Source organism: Neltuma alba, unplaced genomic scaffold (assembly GCF_004799145.2).
Source record: "Neltuma alba isolate B1F8T4 unplaced genomic scaffold, ASM479914v2 tig00000235_pilon, whole genome shotgun sequence".
NCBI classification, from domain to species: domain Eukaryota; kingdom Viridiplantae; phylum Streptophyta; class Magnoliopsida; order Fabales; family Fabaceae; genus Neltuma; species Neltuma alba.
The window spans coordinates 1-10,960 of record NW_021631972.1 but is presented as its reverse complement, the minus strand read 5'-3'; the positions used below and the strand labels follow the sequence as shown (position 1 = coordinate 10,960).

At 34.1% G+C, this 10,960-nt stretch overlaps 1 protein-coding gene across 1 annotated transcript; it reads left to right on the top strand.

Annotated features, from left to right (window-relative positions):
- Positions 1–9,057: 9,057 nt before the first annotated feature.
- Positions 9,058–10,955, top strand: LOC114760602 (protein TPLATE-like; the record flags this gene model as incomplete). Its single annotated transcript, XM_028949899.1, has 2 exons — positions 9,058–10,337; positions 10,860–10,955. Coding segments are annotated over exons 1-2 (1,224 nt in total), but the record flags the coding sequence as incomplete, so codon positions are not given.
- Positions 10,956–10,960: the final 5 nt, after the last annotated feature.

The following is a 10,960-nucleotide window of genomic DNA, read 5'->3' as shown; positions in this document are numbered from 1 at the left end:
ATTAATTTATACATTCTTTTATTTCTCACAACATAAATGGGGCACATCAAGATTGACCCAAACCATGAAATAAAATTGTTCGTTGATGTAACAAGGATGCTCAAAATTTGGTTTGATTCTGTTTTGAGCAAAACCTGAACCAAATCCAATCAACTCGGTTTACATAAGAGAAATAAAATTTAATTTATTTTTTAAAAATATATAAGAACGATTTGGTTCCAGTTTTTATCAGTTTACTGTATATAAGTGTGGAAATAATAATAAATCTATAGAGAATACATGAGTATGTATATAGTATATAATATAACTACCAATAAAACACTCCTTGTCCTTTTTTCCATCTTTCTTCTCCAAGCTTCTTAGTACTTCTTCATTCAACAGACACGCATATATTCTTCGCTTTAGCTTTTGTCTCTTACTTCATGATGAATTAACCATTGTGAATTAGATACCGTTGCTAGATCTCATAACGATGTGATGCCCTTATGTTTGCCAAGCACATGTACTCTTAGGTTACGATTGGTAGCAAACATTGAAAATAAAGGATTGAGATTAGAATTACAACTTAGAAAATCTATTAAAAGAGTAGTATAAGAAATTGTTTGATATATATCCAAACTCATGTATGTGGGATTGGAGAATACCATAGGAGAAAGTGGTATTCCCTAATCCCACCTCTATGGGTTTGTCTATTTCTATTTTAATGATTCTTTTTTCAATTACAATTCCAATTCTAACGTCTCATTTTTAATGTTTCGTACCAAACGACATGTTAGTTCATCGCGTATGACCTCAATACTTATTCCACCAGGGCCACTGTATAATTATGGGCCTTTTTGAATGAGTCCACTTCATCAGTGACCTCACCCAATTCTTCTTCTGCTCCATCTGCCGCCATTAACTCCCCATCTTTCATTCCCACATATTTTGACTCCTTAATGCTATCCTCCAAAGAAATCATGTACAGATCGCCACTTTTCATCTTGTTGCCTAGTATATCTCGTGTTCTTTTCTCAACTCTCTTCCTCAACTCTTGCTCTTTCAAATTCACATTCACGGCTTGATCCACTACACTAAGGGCACGCTCTCTGTTTTCTGTTTTTTTAATTTCTCGCTGTCGCTGCTTTGTCATTATCCCCTTTTTCTTCCCCTCACAAAATATACAACGTTAGTGCATTGGGATTGAGGTAGTCGTGCCTCATTCTCATGCACATCAGTACTCCGTGCCTCCCCTAACGTACCCGCCTCAAGTACAAGCTCCTCCACATCTGCAAGGATGCTAGAACACGACCCCAGATGATCTTGTTGTGTTTAGTCCCCCTTGTTATCTTTACTTTTTTGATGCTAGCAATTCCTTTACACTACTCGCCATTGATCCCGGTAGGGTTCATTAACTTGCACATCTTGGTCTTTCAGCATTTCCTAGTTCAATCTCCCTTCACTACTTTCTCCTTTATTGTTCTCCCCTGTTTTCTTTCTACGGGGACATGTTTCACTCCTATGACCATAGACACCATAGTTAGTGCACAGCATATGGAGTCGTACTCCAAAAAATATTCCTCATCTTCTAATTTAAATCCCTACATTAATTGTTTTCCAAGATCAACAAGGACACATATACGAGCATAGTGCCCTCTTAACTGGCAGGAAGTATTAAAATCAACTTAAATCATTTCCCCAATCCTATTTCCAATAATAGTAAGAGCTTCCTGGTCATAATACTCTAAGAAAGCACTTGGCATTCTCACTTACACTGCTTCCTTATCTATTCTTGCTCTTGAAGGAATAAAACGTGGTTCTCATGGCCTCACTGTCAAATAATGGTCATAAATCATCCATGGACCCCCTAATAAAACATTAAAATAATCCTCTCTGTTGGAAAGGTTAACCTCAAAATAACCATATCCAATGTTGATGAGGTTGAGAACTCCTCTTTTGCCTTAAAGAGTCTTTAGCCAAGTGAGCAAAGCTTCGCAGCCAATGCTTCTATCAAGCAACTTCACAATAATAGCCTTGCGCCAAGCTCTGTAAAGTCTCTTCTTCATTCTCCCTAAAAAGGAAAAAGTTGGAAAGTTTCTAGTTAGATCCTCAGTCGTTCTAAAGAGAAGCTCTTAATTGTCTTTGTCCAGAGATTTTTCTGATATGTCATCATCAGAAAGATCATCATTCAACTTCTCATTATCGTCTTCAGAGCATTCTTCATCTCTGTCATTGCCTTTCGACTTATCAGCAAAGAAAGGTCCACCATGGCTACAAGTGGCACTCTTAGAAGGCCTAACATGATGAGTCTCCTTTGTTTGTAATTTAGGCCAAGTCCCATGGAGAATGTTGTCTTCATTTCCTTGATACGCATTCTTGATTTCTTTGGAACTTCGCATAAGCAGAGCATGTTCTCCCTGAGAAGGAGGAATTAGTGTTCTTTTTCCTATAGAGCATGAGAGCCATCTTTTTAATTGGCGGACCAAAAAAATTTATTAGTGGGGCAAAAATTATACCAAATATAAGCATTAGGATAAAGTATAATTGTAATACCTTAACTTTATACAAAATTTCATTTTGGTTCTTTAATTTTAAGAAGTATAATCTTTTAGTCTTTTAACCTTAAAACCATTGACAAAAAACAATGATATTGGGATATTGAATATTGATAAAATATTTTTAAATGCTAACATATTAGGTTTAATTTTTATAAAAACCATAATTGTTACAAAAACTTATTATTGAATACTAGCGATTTCAGGGTTAAAAAACAAAAAAATATATTTTTTTAAATTAAGAGACCAAATTAAAATTTTGTTTTAAGATAAAGCGCTAAATATATACTTTAGCCTGAGTATTAATATTTTTCAAAATGAAATACTAAATTTTTATTAAATTATTATAGAAGTAAAAATTGTTATAATTTAAGACAAAGGAAAGAATACAACAATTGTCAAATTATAATAATTTAAAATTACAATTAAATAAGTATTAGCTATTGAAATAATAAATCGTTATTATCGTTTAGAAAATAAAAGTAAAAATTTTATTTGAAGAATATTTTATAACATTTATGCCTACTACAAAATCAACAATATAAATAGCATTACTTTTCCTGGTTGAATGACGGAGAAAAGGATCAAGTGGTGAAGATTTTAAATTTAAAAGAAAAACTAAAGTAGGGAGGAATATTTTAGCAATAAAAATTTTCTTGCGAATGACTTATATTTGCTGAGTGATATGATCAACGAGGTTCGGTCCCAATAAGCTCTTTTTTTTTTTCCTTGGTGGCTAAACTCTGACTTAACACCAAGGAGATCAATACTTCCTTCCATAAAGAGCCTTACGGTGTAATTTGAAGACTCGCATGATTTTTTTTTTTTTGAGTGAAACTCGGATGATAGTTATTGTTGAATGCAAATCATCCATTTGCAGATATATGCCCCGATAATTACTTTTAAACTAAAAAACCAAGTGAGAAACCATGTCTCACAACAGTCTAGATTATCCTCTCGGTTTTTTTTTTTGGGTCAAAGATTATCCTCTCAGTTTGTCCATTTGACCTACGGTGGCTGGTTGTGCCAAATTGCAATCGAACACGATATTTTTGGTACTCCATGGAGTCCTAAAATTTCCTTAACATACAACCATGTCAGTATACATCTCTAGGGGATGGTTAGCATAATAGGCAAGAAGTTTGTCGCTTTAGTTAATTGGTTTGCAATCACTCAGGTCGCATCAAAATTTAATGTAGTTCCCATCCCATAATAAAATTCATAGAAATATTATATTGTCTCATTTCTACTACAAAGTTTCAAAAAGTTGGAGTAATCCAATGCTTTATTTTCAGCCTTTGATAATGTAACATATTCTACTTATGTTTGGTATGAGAGAAATGAAAGTGAAAGAATGGGAGAAAAAATTTCAATAAATTCGATTTAAAAAAATAAAGAAGTAGAATTAAAACATTTTAATTAATTTTTCCTACGTTTTCATCTTACATGCTCTCTATCAAAATTTTATAACATCACTTCTCTAGTTATTTAAATTGAGATCATTAAAATTTTCACTGCTTTTTCTTCCCTTCCAATTCCTTCATACCAGACATAGAGTAAATCTTAATACATTTTGGTAGTTCTCAGTAGGGGTGTGCATGAAGCCCAAATACCAGTCGAGGTCGAAGAAAAATTGGCCAGTCCAACCCCAAAAAAAAGGGGCCAAAAAAAGAATGAACATCTTTTGGCTGGGCATTTCATGGGCAGGGCTGGGTATTGAGCAGGACATGCTGCCCTGCCCATTTGGCCTTGCCCGAATTTTATATATATAAATATATATTATAATTTATGAAATAATATTAATATATTACATTTCTTTACCAAAAAAAAAAGTTATCTCCCTCTTCTTTGCAATTTAATTTATTATTGTTACATGTCTGTTAGTTTTCATTTTAGGAGATCTAATTCTCCTAAAGAAGCAATAGTATCTTGCTTTTAATTTGTTCTTTGTGAGCTTTATTGGGTATATCCTATTGTATCTTGCTATTTTAATGTTGACTATTTATAAGTCAGTCTTCCCCTCTATGCCATTAACAACTTTCTTTGTTAGAGAATGGAGTTCATACATTACATATTTGTATAAATCAATAATTTTGAATATTTATATAGGATAGAAAAACAAGATTAGGGTAGGAGTAGGGAAAGAAAATTGGAATTTAATTATCCGAATTACGTGTTTTATTTTTTATTTAATTTATATTTAGTTATTTTGTATTAATTTTTTATGAACAAGTCATATAATGGAAAGAAGTCTTTTAGTTGTATGGACTGTTAACTGTATTGTATTGCATAATAAGTGTTTGCATATTAAAAGTGGTTATATTAAATTATTATAAGATTTTAAGATTTTTTCTTTTTCTTTTTACAATTATTTTCACCTATTTTTATATGGTTTATATTATTCCTGTTAGTCTATTGTTTCAATTTTAATATCTTTTTTGCAATTCTTTAGATAACATTTAATTTTTTCCACTTAAATGGAAAATCAAGCTTCTATTACATTGTCATCTCCGACCCTCAATGAAATATCTCAATGTGCTTTAACCCCTTTTCAATTTTTTCAAATGTTCTATTTTTTTCTCAACTTTCTGAAGATTGATACAAACCGTTTGAATTTTAAGGCTTTAATTACAATCTTGAGAGTTATTTTGTTCTAAATGGATTATGAATATTATTTATTTGGATATTTGCTAAGACTTGTTTTGAATTATTTCTGGATAATTTTAATGTGTGAAAATGTAAAATTATAAAATGTAGTTTTCAGATATGGACGAAAGTTTTTTCACATGTTATATCGGCAGGTTATCACCATTTGGGCAACGAAGCCTGCCTTGCCCAACCCAAAATGGTTAGGGTTTCTATAGGCCAGGCACCGGGCTGTAAAATACAACCCGCTCATATTTCGGGCTGGGCATCGGGCAAGGGTCCTGTCTTACCCGACCCTGCCCATGTGCACCCCTAGTTCTCAGGTAAATGGCATATATATACCAACTCTTATAAATCTCTTCCAATATGGCATTTCTCAACTACTCCTCATGAGCATGCACGCAATTTCACCCATATGGTGCCATATAATCCCACTAATGACCAACACAAAGTCATGCAAATTCTCTTATCCTAAGTAAATATTGTCATATGTCCTTGAAGGAAAAATAACGTAGATAGAGAAAGCAAACGTAACGGGTTAGTTCCAGGTCATGATGTTGGTAGCTCACGCAGTATCTTAACTATTAGAGTCTTGATAGAATGGCACAGTAGATGCACCAGAGAACAGATAAGAGAACACCAGAAAACTCAACAGTTTAGAGTGAAGAGAATGGGTGGAGGCACCTCCTATTTATGGGGCCAGGGTGGCCCTTATTTCAAGAAGGTGCAATCTCCCTCATTTATCATGGGATAATATTCTGATTCCACAATCGACAATTAATGTCTAATTGATTTCTCTCCAATCAATCAAGTACTTAATGTTTGAATGAATATTCCCTAATCAATCATTAATTGCTTCAGATTTGTGATTAATTTTCTTGATCTGAGAGATTCTCTTCTTTTAGATCAAGTAGTCTGACCCATCAAGTGTGGACTTGGGCCCAATGTCTAACAATCCTTTAAGAAGGCATTTTGTATAAATATTGTACTAATCACTAGCACCTCAGACGAACAAGAAATATACAAATTAGCATCCTAAGACGCTCAACTAGCTAGAATTTGTGCATAATCATAATGGCCATGTCAATGGGCCCAACTTCCTATTTAAGGCATCCATCATCACAATAGCCTTGTACAGGTGGATGTGTAATTATAGTTTTTTAATGCCTCCATCTATCTTCGTCATTGTCTCAGACATTTGTAATTCGTGGTCTAGTTAAAAAACATTTTGCTTCAAACATAGGAGTTGCTAAGAATCATGTTTAACTCCTTTTGATCAAACAAGTATGTCAAATTTTCGTTATCACTAGACACTTCGAATTGGATATTATACAAGTGGTGTCTCCGAACCATTAAAATAATAAACACCAAATAAGTTAGCTCCAAGTCATAAGTAGGATTCAGAAGGCGTAACACACAACACGTCTATGAGACAAATTCATTAGAAAACTCTAAGTTGCATAATTCTTTTTTCGATTACTTGAAGGCAAAGGCCACGACCTAAGCCTTTCTTTGAGGCATACATGATTATACTCCGTGTACGAGTCTCCTTTGGATTAGTTTGAGTATAAATGTCAATCTTACCTGTAGCTCTTGTAACATAACCTTTCACATTTTTCATCCCAATCAAATTCAAAAGGTTGATATTGGTTAATAGCTAGTTGAGAAAGCCTCTTTATAAAACATTTTATGATATCCTGACAACACAAGGAACTAATATTTCTATGATCAATCGAGGTTTGTTGCAATTCAACATTGCCTTTACCTTATTAAAGTGCACTACTTCTCTTTCTGTTGAGATCATATGCTTAAGAAATTTTCTTTCCCTCAACATGGTTCTTTAGCATGCTCCCCTTTTTCTCTAGAGTATATTAGAAGAGAATGTGAGGGAATATGAGATAGGAAATAATTATGATTTTACTATATTTCTAGGATATTTGAATTATTTGGGTTTATTATGATTTTATGATTTATTTAGATTTATTGGTATTTTAATATTTTTATTAGAATTAGTCATTATTATTTTCATTTTTATTATTATTTTATATGAGTAGATCTAGGATTTCCATTCTCCGTACGGACTAGACTTGAATTATTGAATTACATTGATGGTTACTTTTCTCTCTGAAATTTCTCTCTGTTATGTGGTTTCTCTGATCTTTTCCCTTCTCCTCCCTCCTTTCTCTTCTATCTTTTTCCTTTTCCCTACTCGTTGTACATTAGAATGTCACTAAGGAACATGGCTATCAATTTATCCAAATAGGGATGAAAGACATGATTCACATAGTCCATAAATTTTGTCGAGACATCAGTCAACCCAAATAGTATGATAATGAATCCATAGTATCTATGACAAGTCCTTAAAACTGTCTTGGGAATGTCCTCAGCGTAGACCTTTAATTGATTATAACCTCGATTACAAGTCAGTATTTGAAAACATTGAAAGTTTAGCCATTTGATAAATTAAATAATCTATTTCTTAATGCATAACTTAAAGTTAGTGTTCTTCTATTTGACAAACAAAAAAACATAACACACCATGGGGACACCCTAGATTTAAAAAATCCCTTTAGAAATACTATTTTTAATTTTTCCTTAATTTAGGAGCTCGTTTGACTTTTAATTTAGTCATAAATATAAAACTTTAATCCACTTAGTGTCTCATATTTTATTTATTTTTTCAAAATAATTTTTGTAGTAGTTGCATATGTTAAAAATTCCATCAACTAGTAATTCTAGTTAATATACATGATTAGTAAGGGTATTTTACAGAAAATAACATCTATTTATTACAAATCACTAACCTAACAAACTTCTTTAATTTACTCAAATTAGTCAATTAACTTTTATCAACGTGCAAGTTGTACCAATGTCATGTGGGAGGGAGCTCTAAATTGGGTTGTGCTAAGATTCAGGTTTATGAGAAATTCCAGCTCCCTTTCTAATGGTACCGTAGTGATCTCCTTAGAGAAAACCTGAAGTACTAATCACAATTGGAATGTTCTCCAAAGTTTAAACTTGCACAAAAATGAATACAAGAAAGTATTGACATTCATTCCGAAGATACCGGTAGCTTGAGCAAAAGACAAATTATACAACTCCTCAAAGCGCTTATTAAAAAATGACTTACCATATAAAAATGTGCACAGTATAATCCAAACATGCACAAAGAAATCGATACACATATCTCTCAGGGTGGAGACACAACAATTTGTTGGATGATTTTCATTCAAATTAATAATTCTTTCACAGTTTAAATTAATCTATGAGAATGAGACCTACAAATGAAATTTAGTTAGTTGTTTTCTTTTAGTCAATTATAAATTTTGAAGTTTATCTCATAAATTGTGAAGGAGGGCTTTTAAATTTTTACACATCTTAACAGCTTCACATTTTACTTGTTAAAAACACTTTAAAATATTTTTTCCAGCCCTCAATATTCTAATTTAATTTGTGATTTATCCAGTGCTAAATGTGTTTTGAAGCGTACCAAATATCCTAAAGTATTCTTTATGCAATTTGTCTCTAAAACTATTTTCGGCAACAGGAATAAACACTCTAAATTTATACTGAAAAGGTATTTTTAAAGAAAATAATTTTTAAATATTAAAGGGTTAAAGGGACAATTCTACTGCTATCTTATTTTCTAAGTGTACTGATTTTTTAATAGTACAATTTTATTTATGATTTTTTTTCTCAGTTTTACCCATATTCTATCATAAATAAATTTGCATCACTAAAAATTGGGTTTTTGCTGTTAGGTATACCGTATACCTGAAAAAATAAAATGATAAAAATTATTTTAAAATATTTTTAAGTTAAAAAAATAATTTTCCTTGAATTTGTGCAGGCCAGTTCTACTGTGATCTTTTCACCCCACCACCATCACCTCTCTGCTAAACTGAATTGCGTCCCCGATGAATCTTCCATTGCCTCCAGAGTCCAGATCCGTAGCCATGATTCTTATTTTCAATTGTCGACAACACGAACTATAATTCTTCAATTCGGTCCTGAACTCAACTTCTCTCAATGGACATTCTCTTCGCTGAGATCCAAGCAGACATTCGCTCCAATGACGCGCTTCGGCAATCCGGGGCTCTTCTTCAAGCTCTCCAACAATCTGCCGCCGGCCGTGACATCTCTGTCATTGCCAAATCCGCCGTAGAAGAAATTGTCGCCGCCCCTGCTTCCGCAGTCTGCAAAAAGCTAGCTTTCGATCTCATTCGCTCCACTCGCCTCACCCCTGACCTATGGGAGACCGTCTGCGGTGGCGTCCGCTCTGATTTCCACTTCCCTGATCCCGATGTCACTGCTGCTGCTGTCTCCATTCTGGCCGCCATTCCTTCTTACCGTCTTGGTAAGCTCATCACGGATTGTAACAAAGAGATCTCTGACTGTTTTGACTCGCCCAGCGACAATCTTAGGTTCTCGATCACAGAGACCCTAGGCTGTGTGCTCGCTCGCGATGACCTTGTCACACTGTGTGAGAACAACGTCAATTTACTCGATAGGGTTTCCAGTTGGTGGACGCGTATTGGGCAAAACATGCTTGACAAATCTGATAATGTTTCAAAAGTTGCATTCGAATCTGTTGGGAGGTTATTTCAGGAGTTCAATTCCAAGAGAATGAGTAGGTTGGCTGGTGACAAGCTGGTTGACAGCGAGAATTCGCTCGCTATTCGATCCAATTGGGTTTCATCTATGGTGGACTTTGTGTGGAAGAAGCGTAACGCTTTGATGGCTAGGTCTCTAATATTGCCCGTGGAGAGTTTTAGAGTAACAGTGTTCCCTATTGTATATGCAGTGAAGGCTGTAGCTTCGGGTGGGTATGAGGTTATTCGTAAGCTTTCAAAGTCGTCTGGTACTGTGACTGGGAGTGTTGAGGTTGATTCCAATGCTGAAAAATTAGTGGGAGTTTCAGATGTGGTTTCGCATTTAGCACCATTCTTAGTTTCTTCACTGGAACCGGCATTGATTTTTGAAGTAGGGATTAATATGTTGTATCTGGCTGATGTGCCTGGAGGAAAGCCTGAATGGGCATCACAGTCAATAATTGCAATTCTTACACTGTGGGATAGACAAGAATTCTCTTCAGCCAGAGAAAGTATAGTTAGGGCTGTTGTCACGAATCTTCATCTCCTTGATCTTCATATGCAGGTGACTCTCCCCTGTCTAAACATGCTTTACTCCAAAGTGACAGTATCTCTGTTCATACGTTTTGCTCTGTAGTTTTTGCTGTTCCTGAATGCTTAACCAGCCTCCTACTAAATGATACGGCAACTTGAAACAATTAGCTTGGATCAGTTGTGCGAAATTTTGGTAGCTTGCATGAGATCTCAGGCTGATTCCTGCGGGCTAAAAGAAAGTAAAGGACCGCATTAACCCGAAAGCATTATGTCAGAGTATTACTGGTTTATGATGCTTGGAAACTTATGATAGTACGTAGCTAGATTTTTTGTTGTCTTTATTATTAACATATAATGTCGTTTGTATTTATTCTGACTCATTTTTAATGGCTATTATGTTTATAGTTTGTCTGCCATTTATTTTGTGCTAAGGGATTTATACGAATATAAATTTTGATGGTTTCGTAGACAAACTCAATAATGCTTTGATATTTCAATGCTTATTTTGGGTGAAAAAGACATCCACTAATTATTTATTAATGATCATGTGCAGGTATCATTGTTCAAGAGGCTACTTTTAATGGTGAGAAATCTAAGAGCAGAATCCGATCGCATGCATGCTTTAGCTTGTATATGTCGAACAGCTCTCTGTGT